Raw genomic sequence first — 25,598 nt, forward strand, 5'->3', positions numbered from 1 at the left:
CGTCAGTTTCCCATTTCCTGTCAGGCTGAAATTCTGGCTTATTGTAATGTGTCAAGGCAAGGAGCCGCTTTAATTCTAATTTATTACCGTGAATGAATGTTTTAAAAAGATCAGTTGGTAAGGGTGACCTGTTGGAGGACACTGATTGCCAAACCTATTAGAGAAGGGGGTGCACTAGGACCCTGTGGCATTTCCTGGCACCCAGCCTCTATCCAGGGGACGGGCTGTGTATATAAGCAGGTTGAAAGTGGGCAGCTTGCTCAATGCAGGATCTCTAAATTGCAGTCCGCAGATACAAACTGGGCAAGGATGAGTATGAGCTTCGAGACAATCCAGACCTCGTCCTACAGGAAGCGTTTCGGGGGCCTCAGTACCATCCCTCCGAGCAGATACAGCTTTACAAAGAGGTACCCAAGTAACACGACAATCAACCCTTGTACAACTTTCTGTGTAACCTGAGCCACAGAGCGGACAATGAGGCAGTCAGGCAGCAGGCTCTGGAACTGAAGCTGAAAGCTACACTTTCAGAAACGGATACCAAGTCTGCAGGAGTTTTCAAATAACTTCCTACAAGTTATTCCTATGTCCATTCATAGATGTCAGACTGGTTTAGAACTGGTCCAGTCTCTTACTGTGCAGTGCCTGGGCTCATTCATAAACATTTTTATGCAGTTTGTCTGGATCAAGCTTGTCCTTGTTTCTGTGCACAGTGATTGGGTTGGTTAAGAATCTGTCCAACTCTGGAACAACCTGTGGAGCTGGTTGTAACCAGTGGATTTTTTTTTTTGGTTAACCACGAGTTGTGCTGGTCAGTGCTCTCGGTGAACCTGCTGTTGGACTGTTGCTGATGGAGCACGACACTTTAAGACTTTGTCATGACTGCCGAGAGGCAGGCGTTAATCTCAACTTCATCAAAGATAGGGGGGCTCTCAGGGAGTAGGGAAACGAGTCTCACTATGGAGGAGAGGAGGGTATCGTGCTGAGGGGCATGGAGGGTGAGGGGAAGGTGTTTCTGGGGGGGGACAAGGGAGAGGGTGTCTGTGGGGGGAGGGAAAGCGAAGGTGTCTATGGGGGGGACAAGAGAGAGGGTGTCCGTGGGGGGGGACAAGGGAGAGGGTGTCCGTGGGGGGGGACAAGGGAGAGGGTGTCCGTGGGGGGGCAAGGGAGAGGGTGTCCATGGGGGGGACAAGGGAGAGGGTGTCCGTGGGGGGGATGAGGGAGAGGGTGTCCGTGGGGGGGATGAGGGAGAGGGTGTCCGTGGGGGGGATGAGGGAGAGGGTATCCATGGGGGGGATGAGGGAGAGGGTATCTGTGGGGGGGATGAGGGAGATGGTGTTTGTGGGAGAGGATGAAATGGAGGGTGTCTGTGGGGGTGAATGAGGGGCAGGGTGTTTGGGGGGGGTAATGAGGGGGATAATATCTTAGCAGGGGTGACATGGGGGAGGGTGTCGGTGGGGGGAGAAACGAGGGGGAGGGTGTCAGTGATGTGGGTGAAGATGGCAGGTAGTCTATTGGGGGCAATGAGAGGGTAAGGGTGTCAGTGTGGAGGGGGAGTGAGGGAGAGAGGGAGGGTGTCAGTGTGGAGGGGAGTGACGGAGGGAGTGAGGGTGTCAGTGTGGAGGGGAGTGACGGAGGGAGAGTGTCAGTGTGGAGGGGAGTGAGTGAGGGTGGGTGTCAGTGTGGAGGGGGAGTGAGTGAGGGAGGGAGGGTGTCAGTGTGAAAGGGAGTGAGTGGGGGAGGGAGGGTGTCAGTGTGGAGGGGGGGTGAGGGATGGGAAGGGAGGGTGTCAGTGTGGAGGGGAGTGAGTGAGGGAGGGAGGGTGTCAGTGTGGAGGGGGAGTGAGGGAGGGAGGGAGGGTGTCAGTGTGGAGGGGAGTGAGGGAGGGAGGGTGTCAGTGTGGAGGGGAGTGAGTGAGGGAGGGAGGGTGTCAGTGTGGAGGGGAGTGAGTGAGGGAGGGAGGGTGTCAGTGTGGAGGGGAGTGACGGAGGGAGTGAGGGTGTCAGTGTGGAGGGGAGTGACGGAGGGAGGGTGTCAGTGTGGAGGGGAGTGAGTGAGGGTGGGTGTCAGTGTGGAGGGGAGTGAGTGAGGGAGGGAGGGTGTCAGTGTGGAGGGGAGTGAGTGAGGGAGGGAGTGTGTCAGTGTGGAGGGGAATGAGGGAGGGAGGGTGTCAGTGTGGAGGGGAGTGAGTGAGGGAGGGAGGGTGTCAGTGTGGAGGGGAGTGAGTGAGGGAGGGAGGGTGTCAGTGTGGAGGGGAGTGAGTGAGAGAGGGAGGGTGTCAGTGTGGAGGGGAGTGAGTGAGGGAGGGAGGGTGTCAGTGTGGAGGGGAATGAGGGAGGGAGGGTGTCAGTGTGGAGGGGAGTGAGGGAGGGAGGGTGTCAGTGTGGCGGGGGAACGAGGGATGGAGGGAGGGTGTCAGTGTGGAGGGGAGTGAGAGAGGAAGTGAGGGTGTCAGTGTGGAGGGGGAGTGAGTGAGGGAGGGAGGGTGTCAGTGTGGAGGGGGAGTGAGGGAGGGAGAGAGGGTGTCAGTGTGGAGGGGAGTGAGGGAGGGAGGGTGTCAGTGTGGAGGGGAATGAGGGAGGGAGGGTGTCAGTGTGGAGGGGAGTGAGTGAGGGCGGGAGGGTGTCAGTGTGGAGGGGAGTGAGTGAGGGAGGGAGGGTGTCAGTGTGGAGGGGAGTGAGTGAGGGAGGGAGGGTGTCAGTGTGGAGGGGAATGAGGGAGGGAGGGTGTCAGTGTGGAGGAGAGTGAGTGAGGGAGGGAGGGTGTCAGTGTGGAGGGGAGTGAGTGAGGGAGGGAGGGTGTCAGTGTGGAGGGGAGTGAGTGATGGAGGGAGGGTGTCAGTGTGGAGGGGAGTGAGTGAGGGAGTGAGGGTGTCAGTTTGGAGGGGAATGAGGGAGGGAGGGTGTCAGTGTGGAGGGGAGTGAGGGAGTGAGGGTGTCAGTGTGGCGGGGGAACGAGGGATGGAGGGAGGGTGTCAGTGTGGAGGGTAGTGAGTGAGGGAGGGAGGGTGTCAGTGTGGAGGGGGGTGAGTGAGTGAGGGAGGGTGTCAGTGTGGAGGGGAGTGAGTGAGGGAGGGATGGTGTCAGTGTGGAGGGGAGTGAGTGAGGGAGGGAGGGTGTCAGTGTGGAGGGGAGTGAGTGAGGGAGGGAGGGTGTCAGTGTGGAGGGGAGTGAGTGAGGGAGTGTGTCAGTGAGGAGAGGGAGTGAGTGAGGGAGGGAGGGTGTCAGTGTGGAGTGGAGTGAGGGAGTGAGTGAGGGTGTCAATGAGGAGGGGAGTGAGTGAGGGAAGGAGGGAGGGAGGGTATCTGTGTGGAGGGGGACCGAGGGAGGGAGGGAGGGTGTCAGTGTGGAGGGAGAGTGAATGAGGGAGGGAGGGTGTCAATGTGGAGGGTAGTGAGGGAGGGAGGGAGGGTGTCAGTGTGGAGGGGAGTGAGGGAGGGTGTTAGTGTGGAGGGTAGTGACGGAGGGAGGGTGTCAGTGTGGAGGGTAGTGAGGGAGGGTGTCAGTGTGGAGGGTAGTGAGGGAGGGAGGGTGTCAGTGTGGAGGGGAGTGAGGGAGGGTGTCAGGGTGGAGGGTAGTGAGGGAGGGAGGGTGTCAGTGTGGAGGGGAGTGAGGGAGGGAGGGTGTCAGTGCGGAGGAGGATTGAGGGAGGGAAGGGAGGGAGGGTGTCAGTGTGTAGGGGGATTGAGGGAGGGAGAGTGTCAGTGTGGAGGGGGAGTGAGTGAGGGTGGGAGGGTGTCAGTGTGGAGGGGGAGTGAGTGAGGGAGGGAGGGTGTCAGTGCGGAGGAGGATTGAGGGAGGGAGTGAGTGAGGGTGTCAGTGTGGAGGGGAGTGAGTGAGTGAGGGTGTCAGTGTGGAGGGGAGTGAGTGAGGGAGGGAGGGTGTCAGTGTGGAGGGGGAGTGAGTGCGGGAGGGAGGGTGTCAGTGTGGAGGGGGAGTGAGTGAGGGAGGGAGGGTGTCAGTGTGGAGGGGAGTGAGGGAGGGAGGGTGTCAGTGTGGAGCGGAGTGAGTGAGGGAGGGAGGGTGTTCGTTCGGAGGAGGATTGAGGGAGGGAGTGATTGAGGGTGTCAGTGTGGAGGGGAGTGAGTGAGGGAGGGTGTCAGTGTGGAGAGGGATTGAGGGAGGGAGGGTGTCAGTGTGGAGGGCAGTGAGGGAGGGAGGGTGTCAGTGTGGAGGGGAGTGAGTGAGGGGGGGAGGGTGTTAGTTCGGAGGAGGATTGAGGGAGGGAGTGAGTGAGGGTGTCAGTGTGGAGGGGAGTGAGTGAGGGAGGGTGTCAGTGTGGAGAGGGATTGAGGGAGGGAGGGTGTCAGTGTGGAGGGCAGTGAGGGAGGGAGGGTGTCAGTGTGGAGTGGAGTGAGTGAGGGAGGGAGTGTGTCAGTGTGGAGGGGAGTGAGGGAGGGAGTGAGGGTGTCAATGTGGAGGGTAGTGAGGGAGGGAGGGTGTCAGTGTGGAGGGGAGTGAGTGAGGGAGGGAGGGTGTCAGTGTGGAGGGGAATGAGAGAGGGTGTCAGTGTGGAAGGGAGTGAGGGAGAGAGGGTGTCAGTGTGGAGGGGGAGTGTGTGAGGGAGGGAGGGTGTCAGTGTGGAGGGGGAGCGAGGGAGGGAGGGTGTCAGTGAGGAGGAGTGAGAGAGGGAGGGTGTCAGTGTGGAGGGGGAGTGTGTGAGGGAGGGAGGGTGTCAGTGTGGAGGGGGAGGGATTGAGTGAGGGTGTCAGTGTGGAGGGGGTGAGTGAGGGAGGGTGTCAGTGTGGAGGGGAGTGAGTGAGGGAGTGGGGGTGTCAGTGTGGAGGGGATTGAGGGAGTGTGAGGGAGGGAGGGTGTCAGTGTGGAGGGGGAGTGAGGGAGTTGGGTGTCAGTATGGAGGGGGCATGAGGGAGGGAGGGAGGGTGTCAGTATGGAGGGGATTGAGGGAGGGAGGGTGTCAGTGTGGAGAGGAGTGAGGGAGTGTGAGGGATGGAGGGTGTCAGTGTGGAGGGGGAGTGAGGGAGGGAGGGTGTCATTGTGGAGGGGGAGTGAGGGAGGGAGTGTGTCAGTGTGGAGGGGGAGTGAGGGAGGGAGGGTGTCATTGTGGAGGGGGAGTGAGTGAGGGAGGGTGTCATTGTGGAGGGGGAGTGAGTGAGGGAGGGTGTCATTGTGGAGGGAGAGTGAGGGAGGGAGGGTGTCATTGTGGAGATGGAGTGAGTGAGGGAGGGTGTCAGTGTGGAGGGGGAGTGAGTGAGTGAGGGTGTCAGTGTGGAGGAGGAACAAGTGAGGGAGGGTGTCAGTGTGGAGGGGGAGTGAGGGAGGGAGGGTGTCATTGTGGAGGGGGAGTGAGGGAGGGAGGGTGGGAGTCAGTGTGGAGGGTGAGTGAGTGAGGTAGGGAGGGTGTCAGTGAGGAGACAGAGTGAGTGAGGGAGGGAGGGTGTCAGTGTGGAGGAGTGCGTGAGAGAGGGAGGGTGTCAGTGTGGAGGGGAGTGAGTGAGGGAGGGTGTCAGTGTGGAGGGGGAGTGAGTGAGGGAGGGTGTCAATGTTGAGGGGAGTGAGGGAGGGAGAGTGTCAGTGCGGAGGAGGATTGAGGGAGGGAAGGGAGGGAGGGTGTCAGTGTGTAGGGGGATTGAGGGAGGGAGAGTGTCAGTGTGGAGGGGGAGTGAGTGAGGGAGGGAGGGTGTCAGTGTGGAGGGGGAGTGAGTGAGGGAGGGAGGGTGTCAGTGCGGAGGAGGATTGAGGGAGGGAGTGAGTGAGGGTGTCAGTGTGGAGGGGAGTGAGTGAGTGAGGGTGTCAGTGTGGAGGGGAGTGAGTGAGGGAGGGAGGGTGTCAGTGTGGAGGGGGAGTGAGTGCGGGAGGGAGGGTGTCAGTGTGGAGGGGGAGTGAGTGAGGGAGGGAGGGTGTCAGTGTGGAGGGGAGTGAGGGAGGGAGGGTGTCAGTGTGGAGCGGAGTGAGTGAGGGAGGGAGGGTGTTAGTTCGGAGGAGGATTGAGGGAGGGAGTGAGTGAGGGTGTCAGTGTGGAGGGGAGTGAGTGAGGGAGGGTGTCAGTGTGGAGAGGGATTGAGGGAGGGAGGGTGTCAGTGTGGAGGGCAGTGAGGGAGGGAGGGTGTCAGTGTGGAGGGGTGTGAGTGAGGGGGGGAGGGTGTTAGTTCGGAGGAGGATTGAGGGAGGGAGTGAGTGAGGGTGTCAGTGTGGAGGGGAGTGAGTGAGGGAGGGTGTCAGTGTGGAGAGGGATTGAGGGAGGGAGGGTGTCAGTGTGGAGGGCAGTGAGGGAGGGAGAGCGGGTGTCAGTGTGGAGTGGAGTGAGTGAGGGAGGGAGGGTGTCAGTGTGGAGGGGAGTGAGGGAGGGAGTGAGGGTGTCAATGTGGAGGGGAGTGCGGGAGGGAGAGAGGGTGTCAGTTTGGAGGGGGAACGAGGGAGGGAGGGTGTCAGTGTGGAGGGGTGTGAGGGAGGGAGGGTGCCAGTGAGGAGAGGGAGTGAGTGAGGGAGGGAGGGTGTCAGTGTGGAGGGGGAACGAGGGAGGGAGGGAGGGTGTCAGTGTGGAGGGGGAACAAGGGAGGGAGGATGTCAGTGTGGAGGGGGAACGAGGGAGGGAGGGTGTCAGTGTGGAGGGGAGTGAGGGAGGGAGGGAGGGTGTCAGTGAGGAGAGGGAGTGAGTGAGGGAGGGAGGGTGTCAGTGTGGAGGAGGAATGAGTGCGGGCGGGAGGGTGTCAGTGTGGAGGGGAGTGAGTGAGGGAGGGAGGGTGTTAGTGCGGAGGAGGATTGAGGGAGGGAGTGAGTGAGGGTGTCAGTGTGGAGGGGAGTGAGTGAGGGAGGGTGTCAGTGTGGAGGGGGATTGAGGGAGGGAGGGTGTCAGTGTGGAGGGCAGTGAGGGAGGGAGGGAGGTTGTCAGTGTGGAGGGGAGTGAGTGAGGGAGGGAGGGTGTCAGTGTGGAGGGTAGTGAGGGAGGGAGGGTGTCAGTGTGGAGGGGGAACGAGGGAGGGAGGGTGTCAGTTTGGAGGGGGAACGAGGGAGGGAGGGTGTCAGTGAGGAGAGGGAGTGAGTGAGGGAGGGTGTCAGTGTGGAGGGGGAACGAGGGAGGGAGGGTGTCAGTGTGGAGGGGAGTGAGGGAGGGAGGGTGTCAGTGAGGAGAGGGAGTGACTGAGGGAGGGTGTCAGTGTGGAGGGGAGTGAGGGAGGGAGGGAGGGTGTCAGTGTGGAGGGGAGTGAGTGAGGGAGGGAGGGTGTCAGTGTGGAGGGGAGTGAGGGAGGGAGGGAGGGTGTCAGTGTGGAGGGGAGTGAGTGAGGGAGGGAGGGTGTCAGTGTGGAGGGGGAACGAGGGAGGGAGGGTGTCAGTGTGGAGGGGAGTGAGGGAGGGAGGGTGTCAGTGAGGAGAGGGAGTGACTGAGGGAGGGTGTCAGTGTGGAGGGGAGTGAGGGAGGGAGGGAGGGTGTCAGTGTGGAGGGGAGTGAGTGAGGGAGGGAGGGTGTCAGTGTGGAGGGGAGTGAGTGAGGGAGGGAGGGTGTCAGTGTGGAGGGGAGTGAGGGAGGGAGGGAGGGTGTCAGTGTGGAGGGGGAGTGAGTGAGGGAGGTTGGGTGTCAGTGTGGAGGGGATGAGGGAGGGATGGAGGGAGGGTGTCAGTGTGGAGGGGGAGTGAGTGAGGGAGGGAGGGTGTCAGTGTGGAGGGGATTGAGGGAGGGAGGGTGTCCGTGTGGAGGGGATTGAGGGAGGGAGGGTGTCAGTGTGGAGGCGAGTGAGGGAGTGAGTGAGGGTGTCAGTGTGGAGGGGAGTGAGTGAGGGAGGGAGGGTGTCAGTGTGGAGGGGAGTGTGTGAGGGAGGGAGGGTGTCAGTGTGGAAGGGATTGAGTGAGGGAGGGAGGGTGTCAGTGAGGAAGGGAGTGAGGGAGGGAGGGAGGAAGTCAGTGTTGTGGGGAGTGAGTGAGGGAGGGAGGGTGTCAGTGTGGAGGGGAGTGAGTGAGGGAGGGAGGGTGTCAGTGTGGAGGGGAGTGAGTGAGGGAGGGAGGGTGTCAGTGTGGAAGGGAGTGAGTGAGGGAGGGAGGGTGTCAGTGAGGAAGGGAGTAAGGGAGGGAGGGAGGGTGTCAGTGTGGAGAAGGAATGAGTGCGGGCGGGAGGGTGTCAGTGTGGAGGGGGAGTGAGTGAGGGAGGGAGGGTGTCAGTGTGGAGGGGAGTGAGGGAGGGAGGGTGTCAGTGTGGAGGGGAGTGAGTGAGGGAGGGAGGGTGTTAGTGCGGAGGAGAATTGAGGGAGGGAGTGAGTGAGGGTGTCAGTGTGGAGGGGAGTGAGTGAGGGAGGGTGTCAGTGTGGAGGGGGATTGAGGGAGGGAGGGTGTCAGTGTGGAGGGCAGTGAGGGAGGGAGGGAGGTTGTCAGTGTGGAGGGGAGTGAGTGAGGGAGGGAGGGTGTTAGTGTGGAGGGGAGTGAGGGAGGGAGTGAGGGTGTCAATGTGGAGGGGAGTGCGGGAGGGAGAGAGGTGTCAGGTGGAGGGTAGTGAGGGAGGGAGGGTGTCAGTGTGGAGGGGGAACGAGGGAGGGAGGGTGTCAGTTTGGAGGGGGAACGAGGGAGGGAGGGTGTCAGTGAGGAGAGGGAGTGAGTGAGGGAGGGTGTCAGTGTGGAGGGGAGTGAGGGAGGGAAAAGGGTGTCAGTGAGGAGAGGGAGTGAGTGAGGGAGGGTGTCAGTGTGGAGGGGGAACGAGGGAGGGAGGGTGTCAGTGTGGAGGGGAGTGAGGGAGGGAGGGTGTCAGTGAGGAGAGGGAGTGACTGAGGGAGGGTGTCAGTGTGGAGGGGAGTGAGGGAGGGAGGGAGGGTGTCAGTGTGGAGGGGAGTGAGTGAGGGAGGGAGGGTGTCAGTGTGGAGGGGAGTGAGTGAGGGAGGGAGGGTGTCAGTGTGGAGGGGAGTGAGGGAGGGAGGGAGGGTGTCAGTGTGGAGGGGGAGTGAGTGAGGGAGGGAGGGTGTCAGTGTGGAGGGGATGAGGGAGGGATGGAGGGAGGGTGTCAGTGTGGAGGGGGAGTGAGTGAGGGAGGGAGGGTGTCAGTGTGGAGGGGATTGAGGGAGGGAGGGTGTCAGTGTGGAGGGGCAGTGTGTGAGGGAGGGAGGGTGTCAGTGTGGAGGCGAGCGAGGGAGTGAGTGAGGGTGTCAGTGTGGAGGGGAGTGAGTGAGGGAGGGAGGGTGTCAGTGTGGAGGGGAGTGTGTGAGGGAGGGAGGGTGTCAGTGTGGAAGGGATTGAGTGAGGGAGGGAGGGTGTCAGTGAGGAAGGGAGTGAGTGAGGGAGGGAGGGTGTCAGTGTGGAGGGGAGTGAGTGAGGGAGGGAGGGTGTCAGTGTGGAGGGGAGTGTGTGAGGGAGGGAGGGAGTCAGTGTGGAGGGGAGTGAGTGAGGGAGGGAGGGTGTCAGTGTGGAGGGGAGTGAGTGAGGGAGGGAGGGTGTCAGTGTGGAGGGGAGTGAGGGAGGGAGTGAGGGTGTCAATGTGGAGGGGAGTGCGGGAGGGAGAGAGGGTGTCAGTTTGGTGGGGGAACGAGGGAGGGAGGGTGTCAGTGTGGAGGGGTGTGAGGGAGGGAGGGTGTCAGTGAGGAGTGAGTGAGGGAGGGAGGGTGTCAGTGTGGAGGGGGAACGAGGGAGGGAGGGAGGGTGTCAGTGTGGAGGGGGAACAAGGGAGGGAGGGTGTCAGTGTGGAGGGGGAAAGAGGGAGGGAGGGTGTCAGTGTGGAGGGGAGTGAGGGAGGGAGGGTGTCAGTGAGGAGAGGGAGTGAGTGAGGGAGGGAGGGTGTCAGTGTGGAGGAGGAATGAGTGCGGGCGGGAGGGTGTCAGTGTGGAGGGGGAGTGAGTGAGGGAGAGAGGGTGTCAGTGTGGAGGGGAGTGAGGGAGGGAGGGTGTCAGTGTGGAGGGGAGTGAGTGAGGGAGGGAGGGTGTTAGTGCGGAGGAGGATTGAGGGAGGGAGTGAGTGAGGGTGTCAGTGTGGAGGGGAGTGAGTGAGGGAGGGTGTCAGTGTGGAGGGGGATTGAGGGAGGGAGGGTGTCAGTGTGGAGGGCAGTGAGGGAGGGAGGGAGGTTGTCAGTGTGGAGGGGAGTGAGTGAGGGAGGGAGGGTGTCAGTGTGGAGGGGAGTGAGGGAGGGAGTGAGGGTGTCAATGTGGAGGGGAGTGCGGGAGGGAGAGAGGGTGTCAGTGTGGAGGGTAGTGAGGGAGGGAGGGTGTCAGTGTGGAGGGGGAACGAGGGACGGAGGGTGTCAGTTTGGAGGGGGAACGAGGGAGGGAGGGTGTCAGTGAGGAGAGGGAGTGAGTGAGGGAGGGTGTCAGTGTGGAGGGGAGTGAGGGAGGGAAAAGGGTGTCAGTGAGGAGAGGGAGTGAGTGAGGGAGGGTGTCAGTGTGGAGGGGAGTTTGGGAGGGAGGGAGGGTGTCAGTGTGGAGGGAGAGTGAGGGAGGGTGGGAGGGTGTCAGTGAGGAATGGAGCGAGGGAGTGAGTGAGGGTGTCAGTGTGGAGGGGAGTGAGGGAGGGAGGGTGCCAGTGTGGAGGGTAGTGAGTGAGGGAGGGAGGGTGTCAGTGTGGAGGGGAGTGAGTGAGGGAGGGAGGGTGTCAGTGTGGAGGGGAGTGAGTGTGGGAGGGAGGGAGGGTGTCAGTGTGGAGGGGAGTGAGGGAGGGAGGGAGAGATTCAGTGTGGGGGGGAGTGAGGGAGGGAGGGTGTCAGTGTGGAAGGGAGTGAGTGAGGGAGGGAGGGTGTCAGTGAGGAAGGGAGTGAGGGAGGGAGGGAGAGTGACAGTGTGGAGGGGGAGTGAGGGAGGGTGTCAGTGTGGAGGGGAGTGAGTGAGGGAGGGAGGGTGTCAGTGTGGAGGGGGAGTGAGTGAGGGACGGAGGGTGTCAGTGTGGAGGGGATGAGGGAGGGAGGGAGGGAGGGTGTCAGTGTGGAGGGGGAGTGAGTGAGGGAGGGAGGGTGTCAGTGTGGAGGGGATTGAGGGAGGGAGGGTGTCAGTGTGGAGGGGGAGTGTGTGAGGGAGGGAGGGTGTCAGTGTGGAGGCGAGCGAGGGAGTGAGTGAGGGTGTCAGTGTGGTGGGGAGTGAGTGAGGGGGGAGGGTGTCAGTGTGGAGGGGAGTGAGTGAGGGAGGGAGGGTGTCAGTGTGGAAGGGATTGAGTGAGGGAGGGAGGGTGTCAGTGAGGAAGGGAGTGAGGGAGGGAGGGAGGGAGTCAGTGTGGAGGGGAGTGAGGGAGGGAGGGTGTCAGTGTGGAAGGGAGTGAGTGAGGGAGGGAGGGTGTCAGTGTGGAAGGGAGTGAGTGAGGGAGGGAGGGTGTCAGTGTGGAGGGGAGTGAGTGAGGGAGTGAGGGTGTCAGTGTGGAGGGGAGTGAGGGAGGGAGGGTGTCAGTGAGGAAGGGAGTGAGGGAGGGAGGGAGGGAGGGTGTCAGTGTGGAGGGGGAGTGAGGGAGGGAGGGTGTCAGTGTGGAGGAGGAGTGAATGAGGGAGGGAGGGTGTCAGTGTGGAGGGGAGTGAGGGAGGGAGGGAGGGTGTCAGTGTGGAAGGGAGTGAGTGAGGGAGGGAGGGAGGGTGTCAGTGAGGAAGGGAGCGAGGGAGTGAGTGAGGGTGTCAGTGTGGAGGGGAGTGAGTGAGGGAGTGAGGGTGTCAGTGTGGAGGGGAGTGAGGGAGGGAGGGTGTCAGTGAGGAAGGGAGCGAGGGAGTGAGTGAGGGTGTCAGTGTGGAGGGGAGTGAGGGAGGGAGTGAGGGTGTCAGTGTGGAGGGGAGTGAGTGAGGGAGGGAGGGTGTCAGTGTGGAGGGGAGTGAGTGAGGGAGGGAGGGTGTCAGTGTGGAAGGGAGTGAGTGAGGGAGGGAGGGTGTCAGTGTGGAGGTAGAGTGAGGGAGGGTGGGAGGGTGTCAGTGAGGAATGGAGCGAGGGAGTGAGTGAGGGTGTCAGTGTGGAGGGGAGTGAGGGAGGGAGGGTGCCAGTGTGGAGGGTAGTGAGTGAGGGAGGGAGGGTGTCAGTGTGGAGGGGAGTGAGTGAGGGAGGGAGGGTGTCAGTGTGGAGGGGAGTGAGTGTGGGAGGGAGGGAGGGTGTCAGTGTGGAGGGGAGTGAGGGAGGGAGGGAGAGAGTCAGTGTGGAGGGGGAGTGAGGGAGGGAGGGTGTCAGTGAGGAAGGGAGCGAGGGAGTGAGTGAGGGTGTCAGTGTGGAGGGGAGTGAGGGAGGGAGTGAAGGTGTCAGTGTGGAGGGGAGTGAGGGAGGGAGGGTGTCAGTGTGGAGAGGGAGGGAGGGTGCCAGTGTGGAGGGTTGTGAGTGAGGGAGGGAGGGTGTCAGTGTGGAGGAGAGTGAGTGTGGGAGGGAGGGTGTCAGTGTGGAAGGGAGTGAGGGAGGGAGTGAGGGAGTCAGTGTGGAGGGGGAGTGAGGGAGGGAGGGAGGGTGTCAGTGAGGAAGGGAGCGAGGGAGTGAGTGAGGGTGTCAGTGTCGAGGGGAGTGACGGAGGGAGTGCGGGTGTCAGTGTGGAGGGGTGTGAGGGAGGGAGGGAGGGAGTAAGTGTGGAGGGGGAGTGAGGGAGGGAGGCAGGGTGCCAGTGTGGAGGGTAGTGAGTGAGGGAGGGAGGGTGTCAGTGTGGAGGGGAGAGTGAGGGAGGGAGGGTGTCAGTTTGGAGGGGGAGTGAGGGAGGGAGGGTGCCAGTGTGGAGGGGAGTGAGTGAGGGTGTCAGTGTGGAGGGGTGTGAGTGAGGGAGGGAGGGTGTCAGTGTGGAAGGAGTGATGGAGGGAGGGTGTCAGTGTGGACGGGGAGTGAGGGAGTGAGTGAGGGTGTCAGTATGGAGGGTGAGCGAGGGTTGGAGGGTGTGAGTGTGGAGGGGAGTGAGTGAGGGAGGGAGGGTATCATTATGGAGGGAGAGTGAGGGAGTTAGGGTCTCAGTGTGGGAGAGTGTACGTGAGGGAGGGTGTCAGTGTGGAGGGGAGAGAGTGAGGGAGGGAGGGTGTCAGTGTGGAGGGGAGTGAGGGAGGGAGGGTGTCACTGTGGAAGGTAGTGAGGGAGGGAGGGTGTCAGTGTGGAGGGGGAACGAGGGAGGGAGGGTGTCAGTGTGGAGGGGAGTGAGTGAGGGAGGGAGGGTGTCAGTGTGGAGGGGAGTGAGGGAGGGAGGGTGTCACTGTGGAAGGTAGTGAGGGAGGGAGGGTGTCAGTGTGGAGGGGGAACGAGGGAGGGAGGGTGTCAGTGTGGAGGGGAAGCGAGGGAGTGAGGGTGTCAGTGTGGAAGGTAGTGAGGGAGGGAGGGTGTCAGTGTGGAGGGGGAATGAGGGAGGGAGGGTGTCAGTGTGGAGGGGGAATGAGGGAGGGAGGGTGTCAGTGTGGAGGGGGAACGAGGGAGGGAGGGAGTCAGTGTGGAGGGGAAGCGAGGGAGGGAGGGTGTCAGTGTGGAGGAGGATTGAGGGAGGGAGGGAGGGGGGTGTCAGTGTGGAGGAGGATTGAGGGAGGGAGGGAGGGAGGGTGTCAGTGTGGAGGGGAGTGAGTGAGGGAGGGTGTCAATGTGGAGGGGAGTGCGGGAGGGAGGGAGGGTGTCAGTGTGGAGGGTAGTGAGGAAGAGAGGGTGTCAGTGTGGAGGGGGAGTGAGTGAGGGAGGGAGGGTGTCAGTGTGGAGGGGGAGTGTGTGAGGGAGGGAGTGTGTCAGTGTGGAGGGGGAGCGAGGGAGTGAGTGAGGGTTTCAGTGTGGAGGGGAGTGAGTGAGGGAGGGAGGGCGTCAGTGAGGAAGGGAGTGAGGGAGGGAGGGTGTCAGTGTGGAGGGGAGTGAGTGAGGGAGGGAGGGTGTCAGTGTGGAAGGGAGTGAGTGAGGGAGGGAGGGCGTCAGTGAGGAAGGGAGTGAGGGAGGGAGGGAGTCAGTGTGGAGGGGAGTGAGTGAGGGAAGGAGGGAGGGTGTCAGTGTGGACGGGTTGAGGGAGGGAGGGTGTCAGTGTGGAGGGGAGTGAGTGAGGGAAGGAGGGAGGGTGTCAGTGTGGACGGGTTGAGGGAGGGAGGGTGTCAGTGTGGAGGGGGAGCGAGGGAGGGAGGGAGGGTGTCAATGTGGAGGGGGAACGAGGGAGGGAGGGTGTCAGTGTGGAGGGGAGTGAGTGAGGGAGGGAGGGTGTCAGTGTGGAGGGGAGTGAGTGAGGGAGGGAGGGTGTCAGTGTGGAAGGGAGTGAGTGAGGGAGGGAGGGCGTCAGTGAGGAAGGGAGTGAGGGAGGGAGGGAGTCAGTGTGGAGGGGGAGTGAGGGAGGGAGGGAGGGAGTCAGTGTGGAGGGGGAGTGAGGGATGAAGGGAGGGTGCCAGTGTGGAGGGTAGTGAGTGAGGGAGGGAGGGTGTCAGTGTGGAGGGGAGTGAGTGAGGGAGGGAGGGTGTCAGTGTGGAGGGGAGTGAGTGAGGGAAGGAGGGAGGGTGTCAGTGTGGACGGGTTGAGGGAGGGAGGGTGTCAGTGTGGAGGGGGAGCGAGGGAGGGAGGGAGGGTGTCAATGTGGAGGGGGAGCGAGGGAGGGAGGGTGTTAGTGTGGAGGGGAGTGAGGGAGGGAGGGAGGGTGTCAGTGTGGAGGGGGAGTGAGTGAGGGAGGGAGGGTGTCAGTGTGGAGGGGGAGCGACGGAGGGAGGGAGGGTGTCAGTGTGGAGGGGAGTGAGGGAGGGAGGGAGGGTGTCAGTGTGGAGGGGGAGTGAGTGAGGGAGGGAGGGTGTCAGTGCGGAGGGGGAACGAGGGAGGGAGGGTGTCAGTGTGGAGGGGAAGTGAGGGAGTGAGGGTGTCAGTGTGGAAGGTAGTGAGGGAGGGTGTCAGTGTGGAGGGGGAATGAGGGAGGGAGGGTGTCAGTGTGGAGGGGGAACGAGGGAGGGAGGGTGTCAGTGTGGAGGGGGAACGAGGGAGGGAGTCAGTGTGGAGGGGAAGCGAGGGAGGGTGTCAGTGTGGAGGAGGATTGAGGGAGGGAGGGAGGGGGGTGTCAGTGTGGAGGGGAGTGAGTGAGGGAGGGTGTCAATGTGGAGGGGGAGTGAGGGAGGGAGTGAGGGTGTCAGTGCAGAGGGGAGTGAGGGAGGGAGGGTGTCAGTGTGGAGGGGAGTGAGTGAGGGAGGGAGGGTGTCAGTGCGGAGTGGAGTGAGGGAGGGAGGGTGGCACTGTGGAAGGTAGTGAGGGAGTGAGGGTGTCAATGTGGAGGGGAGTGAGGGAGGGAGGGAGGGTGTCAGTGTGGAAGGTAGTCAGGGAGGGAGGGTGTCAGTGTGGAGGGGAAGCGAGGGAGTGAGGGTGTCAGTGTGGAAGGTAGTCAGGGAGGGAGGGTGTCAGTGTGGAGGGGAAGCGAGGGAGGGAGGGTGTCAGTGTGGAGGGGGAACGAGGCGGGAGGGTGTCAGTGTGGAGGGGGAGTGAGGGAGGGAGGGAGGGAGTCAGTGTGGAGGGGGATTGAGGGAGGGAGGGTGTCAGTGCGGAGGAGGATTGAGGGAGGGAAGGGAGGGAGGGTGTCAGTGTGTAGGGGGATTGAGGGACGGAGAGTGTCAGTGTGGAGGGGCGTGAGTGAGGGCGGGAGGGTGTCAGTGAGGAGAGGGAGTGAGTGAGGGAGGGAGGGTGTCAGTGAGGAGAGGGAGTGAGGGAGTGAGTGAGGGTGTCAATGAGGAGAGGGAATGAAGGAGGTAGGGTGTCAGTGTAGAGGAGTGAGGGAGTGAGGGTGTCAGTGTGGAGGGGGAGTGAGGGAGGGAGGGAGGGAGGGTGTCAGTGTGGTGGGGATGAGGGAGGGAGGGTATCAGTGTGGAGGGGGAGCGAGGGAGGGAGGGTGTCAGTGTGGAGGGGATGAGGGATTGAGGGAGGGTGTCAGTGTGGAGGGGAGTGAGGGAGGGAGGGTGTCAGTGTGGAGGGGAGTGAGTGAGGGAGTGGGGGTGTCAGTGTGGAGGAGAGTGAGGGAGGGAGGAAGGGTGTCAGTGTGGAGATGGAGTGAGTGAGGGAGGGTGTCAGTGTGGAGGGGGAGTGAGTGAGGGAGGGAGGGTGTCAGTGCGGAGGGGAGTGAGTGAGGGAGGGTGTCAGTGCGGAGGGGAGTGAGGGAGGGAGGGTGTCAGTGTGGAGGGGAGTGAGTGAGGGAGTGGGGGTGTCAGTGTGGAGAGGAGTGAGGGAGGGAGGGAGGGTGTCAGTGTGGAGATGGAGTGAGTGAGGGAGGGTGTCAGTGTGGAGGGGGAGTGAGTGATGGAGGGAGGGTGTCAGTGCGGAGGGGAGTCAGTGAGGGAGGGTGTCAGTGCGGAGGGGAGTGAGGGAGGGAGGGTGTCAGTGTGGAGGGGAGTGAGGGAGGGAACGAGGGTGTCAGTATGGAGGGGGAGTGAGTGAGGGAGTGGGGGTGTCCGTGTGGAGGGGAGTGAGTGAGGGAGGGTGTCAGTGTGGAGGGGAGTGAGGGAGGGAGTCAGTGCGGAGGGGAGTGAGGGAGGGAGGGTGTTAGTGCGGAGGGGAGTGAGGGAGGGAGGGTGTCAGTGTGGAGGAGGGAGGGAGGGTGTCAGTGTGGAGGAGGAGTGAGTGAGGGAGATAGGGTGTCAATGTGGAGGGGAGTGAGTGAGGGAGGGTGTCAGTGTGGAGGGGGATTGAGGGAGTGAGTGAGGGTGTCATTGTAGAGGGGGAATGAGGAGGGAGGGAGAGTATCATTGTGGAAGGGGAGTGAGGAAGGGAGGGTGTCAGTGTGGAGGGTGAGCGAGGGTGGGAGGGTGTGAGTGTGGAGGGGAGTGAGTGAGGGAGGGAGGGTATCATTATGGAGGGAGAGTGAGGGAGGTAGGGTCTCAGTGTGGGGGAGTGTACGTGAGGGAGGGTGTCTGTGTGGAGGGGAGTGAGTGAGGGAGGGAGGGTGTCAGTGTGGAGGGGAGTGAGGAAGGGAGGGTGTCAGTGTGGAGGGAATGAGTGAGGGAGGGTGTCAGTGCGGAGGGGAGTGAGGGAGGGAGGGTGTCAGTGTGGAGGGGAGTGAGTGAGGGAGGGAGGGTGTCAGTGCGGAGGGGAGTGAGGGAGGGAGGGAGGGTGTCAGTGTGGAGATGGAGTGAGTGCGGGAGGGTGTCAGTGTGGAGGGGGAGTGAGTGAGGGAGGGTGTCAGTGTGGAGGGGGAGTGAGTGAGTGAGGGAGAGTGTTAGTGCGGAGGGGGAGTGAGTGAGGGAGGGAGGGTGTCAGTGCGGAGGGGAGTGAGTGAGGGAGGGTGTCAGTGCGGAGGGGAGTGAGGGAGGGAACGAGGGTGTCAGTGTGGAGGGGAGTGAGTGAGGGAGTGGGGGTGTCAGTGTGGAGGGGAGTGAGGGAGGGAGGGAGGGTGTCAGTGTGGAGATGGAGTGAGTGCGGGAGGGTGTCAGTGTGGAGGGGGAGTGAGTGATGGAGGGTGGGTGTCAGTGCGGAGGGGAGTCAGTGAGGAAGGGTGTCAGTGTGGAGGGGAGTGAGGGAGGGAACGAGGGTGTCAGTATGGAGGGGGAGTGAGTGAGGGAGGGTGTCAGTGTGGAGGGGAGTGAGTGAGGGAGTGGGGGTGTCCGTGTGGAGGGGAGTGAGTGAGGGAGGGTGTCAGTGTGGAGGGGAGTGAGGGAGGGAGGGAGTCAGTGCGGAGGGGAGTGAGGGAGGGAGGGTGTCAGTGCGGAGGGGAGTGAGGGAGCGAGGGTGTCAATGTGAAAGGGCAGTGAGGGAGTGAGGGTGGCAGTGTGGAGGGGGAGTGTGGGAGGGAGGGAGGGTGTCAGTGTGGAGGGGAGTGAGGGGGGGAGGGTGTCAGTGTGGAGGGGAGTGAGGGAGGGAGGGTGTCAGTGTGGAGGGGAGTGAGGGAGGGAGGGTGTCAGTGTGGAGGAGGGAGGGAGGGTGTCAGTGTGGAGGAGGAGTGAGTGAGGGAGTTAGGGTGTCAAAGTGGAGGGGAGTGAGGGAGGGAGGGTGTCAGTGTGGAGGGGAGTGAGTGAGGGAGGGTGTCAGTGTGGAGGGGGATTGAGGGAGTGAGTGAGGGTGTCATTGTAGAGGGGGAATTAGGAGGGAGGGAAAGTATCATTGTGGAAGGGGAGTGAGGAAGGGAGGGTGTCAGTGTGGAGGGTGAGCGAAGGTGGGAGGGTGTGAGTGTGGAGGGGAGTGAGTGAGGGAGGGAGGGTATCATTATGGAGGGAGAGTGAGGGAGGTAGGGTCTCAGTGTGGGGGAGTGTACGTGAGGGAGGGTGTCTGTGTGGAGGGGAGTGAGTGAGGGAGGGAGGGTGTCAGTGTGGAGGGGAGTGAGGAAGGGAGGGTGTCAGTGTGGAGGGGAGTGAGTGAGGGAGTGGGGGTGTCAGTGTGGAGGGGAGTGAGGGAGGGAGGAAGGGTGTCAGTGTGGAGATGGAGTGAGTGAGGGAGGGTGTCAGTGTGGAGGGGGAGTGAGTGAGGGAGGGAGGGTGTCAGTGCGGAGGGGAGTGAGTGAGGGAGGGTGTCAGTGCGGAGGGGAGTGAGGGAGGGAGGGTGTCAGTGTGGAGGGGAGTGAGTGAGGGAGTGGGGGCGTCAGTGTGGAGGGGAGTGAGGGAGGGAGGGAGGGTGTCAGTGTGGAGATGGAGTGAGTGCGGGAGGGTGTCAGTGTGGAGGGGGAGTGAGTGATGGAGGGAGGGTGTCAGTGCGGAGGGGAGTCAGTGAGGGAGGGTGTCAGTGTGGAGGGGAGTGAGGGAGGGAACGAGGGTGTCAGTATGGAGGGGGAGTGAGTGAGGGAGGGTGTCAGTGTGGAGGGGAGTGAGGGAGGGAGGGAGTCAGTGCGGAGGGGAGTGAGGGAGGGAGGGTGTCAGTGCGGAGGGGAGTGATGGAGGGAGGGTGTCAGTGTGGAGGGGAGTGAGGGAGGGAGGGTGTCAGTGTGGGGGGGAGTGAGGGAGGGAGGGTGTCAGTGTGGAGGGGAGTGAGGGAGGGAGGGTGTCAGTGTGGAGGAGGGAGGGAGAGTGTCAGTGTGGAGGGGGAGTGAGTGAGGGAGGTAGGGTGTCAAAGTGGAGGGGAGTGAGGGAGGGAGGGTGTCAGTGTGGAGGGGAGTGAGTGAGGGAGGGTGTCAGTGTGGAGGGGGAGTGAGGGAGTGAGTGAGGGTGTCATTGTAGAGGGGGAATTAGGAGGGAGGGAGAGTATCATTGTGGAAGGGGAGTGAGGAAGGGAGGGTGTCAGTGTGGAGGGTGAGCGAGGGTGGGAGGGTGTGAGTGTGTAGGGGAGTGAGTGAGGGAGGGAGGGTATCATTATGGAGGGAGAGTGAGGGAGGTAGGGTCTCAGTGTGGGGGAGTGTACGTAAGGGAGGGTGTCTGTGTGGAGGGCAGTGAGTGAGGGAGGGAGGGTGTCTGTGTGGAGGGGAGTGAGGAAGGGAGGGTGTCAGTGTGGAAGGTAGTGAGGGAGGGAGGGTGTCAGTGTGGAGGGGGAACGAGGGAGGGAGGGTGTCAGTGTGGAGGGGAAGCGAGGGAGTGAGGGTGTCAGTGTGGAAGGTAGTGAGGGAGGGAGGGTGTCAGTGTGGAGGGGGAATGAGGGAGGGAGGGTGTCATTGTGGAGGGGGAACGAGGGAGGGTGGGAGTCAGTGTGGAGGGGAAGCGAGGGAGGGAGTGTGTCAGTGTGGAGGAGGATTGAGGGAGGGAGGGTGTCAGTGTGGAGATGGAGTGAGTGCGGGAGGATGTCAGTGTGGAGGGGGAGTGAGTGATGGAGGGAGGGTGTCAGTGCGGAGGGGAGTCAGTGAGGGAGGGTGTCAGTGTGGAGGGGAGTGAGGGAGGGAACGAGGGTGTCAGTATGGAGGGGGAGTGAGTGAGGGAGGGTGTCAGTGTGGAGGGGAGTGAGTGAGGGAGTGGGGGTGTCCGTGTGGAGGGGAGTGAGTGAGGGAGGGTGTCAGTGTGGAGGGGAGTGAGGGAGGGAGGGAGTCAGTGCGGAGGGGAGTGAGGGAGGGAGGGTGTCAGTGCGGAGGGGAGTGAGGGAGCGAGGGTGTCAATGTGAAAGGGGAGTGAGGGAGTGAGGGTGGCAGTGTGGAGGGGGAGTGTGGGAGGGAGGGAGGGTGTCAGTGTGGAGGGGAGTGAGGGAGGGAGGGTGTCAGTGTGGAGGGGAGTGAGGGAGGGAGGGTGTCAGTGTGGAGGGGGGTGAGGGAGGGAGGGTGTCAGTGTGGAGGAGGGAGGGAGGGTGTCAGTGTGGAGGAGGAGTGAGTGAGGGAGTTAGGATGTCAAAGTGGAGGGGAGTGAGGGAGGGAGGGTGTCAGTGTGGAGGGGAGTGAGTGAGGGAGGGTGTCAGTGTGGAGGGGGATTGAGGGAGTGAGTGAGGGTGTCATTGTAGAGGGGGAATTAGGAGGGAGGGAAAGTATCATTGTGGAAGGGGAGTGAGGAAGGGAGGGTGTCAGTGTGGAGGGTGAGCGAGGGTGGGAGGGTGTGAGTGTGGAGGGGAGTGAGTGAGAGAGGGAGGGTATCATTATGGAGGGAGAGTGAGGGAGGTAGGGTCTCAGTGTGGGGGAGTGTACGTAAGGGAGGGTGTCTGTGTGGAGGGGAGTGAGTGAGGGAGGGAGGGTGTCAGTGTGGAGGGGAGTGAGGATGGGAGGGTGTCAGTGTGGAGGGGAGTGAGTGAGGGAGTGGGGGTGTCAGTGTGGAGGGGAGTGAGGGAGGGAGGAAGGGTGTCAGTGTGGAGATGGAGTGAGTGAGGGAGGGTGTCAGTGTGGAGGGGGAGTGAGTGAGGGAGGGAGGGTGTCAGTGCGGAGGGGATTGAGTGAGGGAGGGTGTCAGTGCGGAGGGGAGTGAGGGAGGGAGGGTGTCAGTGTGGAGGGGAGTGAGTGAGGGAGTGGGGGTGTCAGTGTGGAGGGGAGTGAGTGAGGGAGTGGGGGTGTCAGTGTGGAGGGGAGTGAGTGAGGGAGGGAGGGTGTCAGTGTGGAGGGGAGTGAGTGAGGGAGTGGGGGTGTCAGTGTGGAGGGGAGTGAGTGAGGGAGGGAGGGTGTCAGTGTGGAGGGGAGTGAGGGAGGGAGGGTGTCAGTGTGGAAGGTATTGAGGGAGGGAGGGTGTCAGTGTGGAGGAGGGAGGGCGGGTGTCAGTGTGGAGGGGAGTGAGTGAGGGAGGGTGTCAGTGTGGAGGGGGATTGAGGGAGTGAGTGAGGGTGTCATTGTAGAGTGGGAATGAGGAGGGAGGGAGAGTATCATTGTGGAAGGGGAGTGAGGAAGGGAGGGTGTCAGTGTGGAGGGTGAGCGAGGGTGGGAGGGTGTGAGTGTGGAGGGGAGTGAGTGAGGGAGGGAGGGTATCATTATGGAGGGAGAGTGAGGGAGGTAGGGTCTCAGTGTGGGGGAGTGTACGTGAGGGAGGGTGTCTGTGTGGAGGGGAGTGAGTGAGGGAGGGAGGGTGTCAGTGTGGAGGGGAGTGAGGAAGGGAGGGTGTCAGTGTGGAGGGGGAGTGAGTGATGGAGGGAGGGTGTCAGTGCGGAGGGGAGTGAGTGAGGGAGGGTGTCAGTGCGGAGGGGAGTGAGGGAGGGAGGGTGTCAGTGTGGAGGGGAGTGAGTGAGGGAGTGGGGGTGTCAGTGTGGAGGGGAGTGAGGGAGGGAGGAAGGGTGTCAGTGTGGAGATGGAGTGAGTGAGGGAGGGTGTCAGTGTGGAGGGGGAGTGAGTGAGGGAGGGAGGGTGTCAGTGCGGAGGGGAGTGAGTGAGGGAGGGTGTCAGTGCGGAGGGGAGTGAGGGAGGGAGGGTGTCAGTGTGGAGGGGAGTGAGTGAGGGAGGGAGGGTGTCAGTGTGGAGATGGAGTGAGTGCGGGAGGGTGTCAGTGTGGAGGGGGAGTGAGTGATGGAGGGAGGGTGTCAGTGCGGAGGGGAGTGAGGGAGTGAGGGTGGCAGTGTGGAGGGGGAGTGTGGGAGGGAGGGAGGGTGTCAGTGTGGAGGGGAGTGAGGGAGGGAAGGTGTCAGTGTGGAGGGGAGTGAGTGAGGGAGTGGGGGTGTCCGTGTGGAGGGGAGTGAGTGAGGGAGGGTGTCAGTGTGGAGGGGAGGGAGGGAGGGAGGGAGTCAGTGCGGAGGGGAGTGAGGGAGGGAGGGTGTCAGTGCGGAGGGGAGTGAGGGAGGGAGGGTGTCAGTGTGAAAGGGGAGTGAGGGAGTGAGGGTGGCAGTGTGGAGGGGAGTGAGGGAGGGAGGGTGTCAGTGTGGAGGGGAGTGAGGGAGGGAGGGTGTCTGTGTGGAGGGGAGTGAGGGAGGGAGGGTGTCAGTGTGGAGGGGAGTGAGGGAGGGAGGGTGTCAGTGTGGAGGAGGGAGGGAGGGTGTCAGTGTGGAGGATGAGTGAGTGAGGGAGGTAGGGTGTCAAAGTGGAGGGGAGTGAGGGAGGGAGGGTGTCAGTGTGGAGGGGAGTGAGTGAGGGAGGGTGTCAGTGTGGAGGGGGAGTGAGGGAGTGAGTGAGGGTGTCATTGTAGAGGGGGAATTAGGAGGGAGGGAGAGTATCATTGTGGAAGGGGAGTGAGGAAGGGAGGGTGTCAGTGTGGAGGGTGAGCGAGGGTGGGAGGGTGTGAGTGTGTAGGGGAGTGAGTGAGGGAGGTAGGGTATCATTATGGAGGGAGAGTGAGGGAGGTAGGGTCTCAGTGTGGGGGAGTGTACGTAAGGGAGGGTGTCTGTGTGGAGGGGTGTGAGTGAGGGAGGGAGGGTGTCAGTGTTGAGAGGAGTGAGGAAGGGAGGGTGTCAGTGTGGAAGGTAGTGAGGGAGGGAGGGTGTCAGTGTGGAGGGGGAACGAGGGAGGGAGGGTGTCAGTGCGGAGGGGGAACGAGGGAGGGAGGGAGTCAGTGTGGAGGGGAAGCGAGGGAGGGAGTGTGTCAGTGTGGAGGAGGATTGAGGGAGGGAGGATGTCAGTGTGGAGGGGGATTGAGGGAGGGAGGGTGTCAGTGTGGAGGGGAGTGAGTGAGGGAGGGTGTCAATGTGGAGGGGAGTGCGGGAGGGAGGGAGGGTGTCAGTGTGGAGGGGGAGTGTAGGAGGGAGGGAGGGTGTCAATGTGGAGGGGAGTGCGGGAGGGAGGGAGGGTGTCAGTGTGGAGGGGAGTGAGGGAGGGAGGGTGTCAGTGTGGAGGTGAGTGAGTGAGGGAGGGAGGGTGTCAGTGTGGAGGGAAAGTGAGTGAGGGAGGGAGGGTGTCAGTGTGGAGGAGAGTGAGTGAGGGAGGGAGGGTGTCAGTGTGGAGGGGAGTGAGTGAGGGAGGGAGGGTGTCAGTGTGGAGGGGAGTGAGTGAGGGAGGGAGGGTGTCAGTGTGGAGGGGAAGCGAGGGAGTGAGGGTGTCACTGTGGAAGGTAGTGAGGGAGGGAGGGTGTCAGTGTGGAGGGGGAACGAGGGAGGGAGGGTGTCAGTGTGGAGGGGAAGCGAGGGAGTGAGGGTGTCAGTGTGGAAGGTAGTGAGGGAGGGAGGGTGTCAGTGTGGAGGGGGAGTGTGTGAGGGAGGGAGGGTGTCAGTGTGGAGGGAGAGTGAATGAGGGAGGGTGTCAGTGTGGAGTGGGAGTGAGTGAGGGAGGGAGGGTGTCAGTGTGGAGGGTAGTGAGGGAGGGAGGATGTCAGTGTGGAGGGGGAACGAGGGAGGGAGGGTGTCAGTGTTGAGGGGGAGTGAGGGAGGGAGGGAGGGTGTCAGTGTGGAGGGGGAGTGAGAGGGGGAAGGTGTCAGTGTGGAAGGTAGTGAGGGAGGGAGGGTGTCAGCGTGGAGGGGGAACGAGGGAGGGAGGGTGTCAGTGTTGAGGGGGAGTGAGGGAGGGAGGGAGGGTGTCAGTGTGGAGGGTGAGCGAGGGTGGGAGGGTGTGAGTGTGGAGGGGAGTGAGTGAGGGAGGGAGGGTGTCAGTGTGGAGGGTGAGCGAGGGTGGGAGGGTGTGAGTGTGGAGGGGAGTGAGTGAGGGAGCGAGGGTATCATTATGAATCGCGAGTGAGGGAGGTAGGGTCTCAGTGTGGGGGAGTGTACGTGAGGGAGGGTGTCAGTGTGGAGGGGAGAGAGGGAGGGAGGGAGGGTGTCAGTGTGGAAGGTAGTGAGGGAGGGAGGGTGTCAGTGTGGAGGGGAAGCGAGGGAGTGAGGGTGTCACTGTGGAAGGTAGTGAGGGAGGGAGGGTGTCAGTGTGGAGGGGAAGCGAGGGAGTGAGGGTGTCAGTGTGGAAGGTAGTGAGGGAGGAAGGGTGTCAGTGTGGAGGGGGAACGAGGGAGGGAGGGTGTCAGTGTGGAGGGGGAACGAGGGAGGGAGGGAGTCAGTGTGGAGGGGAAGCGAGGGAGGGAGTGTGTCAGTGTGGAGGAGGATTGAGGGAGGGAGGGTGTCAGTGTGGAGGGGGATTGAGGGAGGGAGGGTGTCAGTGTGGAGGGGAGTGAGTGAGGGAGGGTGTCAATGTGGAGGGGAGTGCGGGAGGGAGGGAGGGAGTCAGTGTGGAGGGGGAGTGAGGGAGGGAGGGTGTCAGTGTGGAGGAGGATTGAGGGAGGGAGGGTGTCAGTGTGGAGGGGGATTGAGGGAGGGAGGGTGTCAGTGCAGAGGAGGATTGAGGGAGGGAAGGGAGGGAGGGTGTCAGTGTGTAGGGGGATTGAGGGAGGGAGAGTGTCAGTGTGGAGAGGAGTGAGTGAGGGAGGGTGTCAGTGAGGAGAGGGAGTGAGTGAGGGAGGGAGGATGTCAGTGAGGAGAGGGAGTGAGGGAGTGAGTGAGGGTGTCAATGAGGAGAGGAAATGAAGGAGGTAGGGTGTCAGTGTAGAGGAGTGAGGGAGTGAGGGTGTCAGTGTGGAGGGGGAGTGAGGGAGGGAGGGAGGGTGCCAGTGTGGAGGGGAGTGAGTGAGGGAAGGAGGGAGGGTGTCAGTGTGGAGGGGATGAGGGAGGGAGGGTATCAGTGTGGAGGGGGAGCGAGGGAGGGAGGGTGTCAGTGTGGAGGGGATGAGGGATTGAGGGAGGGTGTCAGTATGGAGGGGAGTGAGGGAGGGAGGGTGTCAGTGTGGAGGGGATGAGGGAGGGAGAGTGTCAGTGTGGAGGGGGAGTGAATGAGGGAGGGAGGGTGTCAATGTGGAGGGGCAGCGAGGGAAGGAGGGTGTCAGTGTGGAGGGGAGTGAGTGAGGGAGTGGGGTGTCAGTGTGGAGGGGAGTGAGGGAGGGAGGGTGTCAGTGTGGAGATGGAGTGAGTGAGGGAGGGGGTCAGTGTGGAGGGGGAGTGAGTGAGGGAGGGAGGGTGTCAGTGCGGTGGGGGACTGAGAGAGGGAGGGTGTCAGTGTGGAGGGGGAGTGAGGGAGGGTGGGATGGTGGCATTGTGGAGGGGGAGTGAGTGAGGGCGGGAGGGTGTCAGTGTGGAGGGGGAGTGAGTGAGGGAGGGAGGGTGTCAGTGTGGAGGGGGAGTGAGTGAGGGAGGGAGGGTGTCAGTGTGGAGGGAGAGTGAGTGAGGGAGGGTGTCAGTGTGGAGGGAGAGTGAGTGAGGGAGGGAGGGTGTCAGTGCGGAGGGGGAGTGAGTGAGGGAGGGTGTCAGTGTGGAGATGGAGTGAGTGCGGGAGGGTGTCAGTGTGGAGGGGGAGTGAGTGAGGGAGGGTGTCAGTGTGGAGATGGAGTGAGTGCGGGAGGGTGTCAGTGTGGAGGGGGAGTGAGTGAGGGAGGGTGTCAGTGTGGAGGGGAGTGAGGGAGGGAGGGTGTCAGTGCGGAGGGGAGTGAGAGAGGGAAGGTGTCAGTGTGGAGGGGAGTGAGGGAGGGCGGGTGTCAGTGTGGAGGGGAGTGAGGGAGGGAGGGTGTCATTGTGGAGGGGAGTGAGGGAGGTAGGGTGTCAGTGTGTAGGAGGGAGGGAGGGTGTCAGTGTGGAGGGGGAGTGAGTGAGGGACGTAGGGTGTCAATGTGGAGGGGAGTGA

General features: G+C 62.4%; 1 protein-coding gene across 1 annotated transcript in view; it reads left to right on the forward strand.

Annotated features, from left to right (window-relative positions):
* Nucleotides 1-264: 264 nt before the first annotated feature.
* gfap (glial fibrillary acidic protein) overlaps nt 265-25,598 on the forward strand; it is a 98,390-nt gene continuing 73,056 nt past the window's right edge. The window contains exon 1 of the mRNA XM_087977665.1: nt 265-407. Within this exon, the coding sequence (XP_087833791.1) occupies nt 310-407 (98 nt within the window). The 5' untranslated portion in view covers nt 265-309. The remainder of the gene's footprint in view (nt 408-25,598) is intronic.

The sequence above is a fragment of the Chiloscyllium plagiosum genome, unplaced genomic scaffold (genome assembly GCF_037043375.1).
Source record: "Chiloscyllium plagiosum isolate Xiang-an unplaced genomic scaffold, Cpla_swu_hap1 HiC_scaffold_32, whole genome shotgun sequence".
NCBI lineage: Eukaryota > Metazoa > Chordata > Chondrichthyes > Orectolobiformes > Hemiscylliidae > Chiloscyllium > Chiloscyllium plagiosum.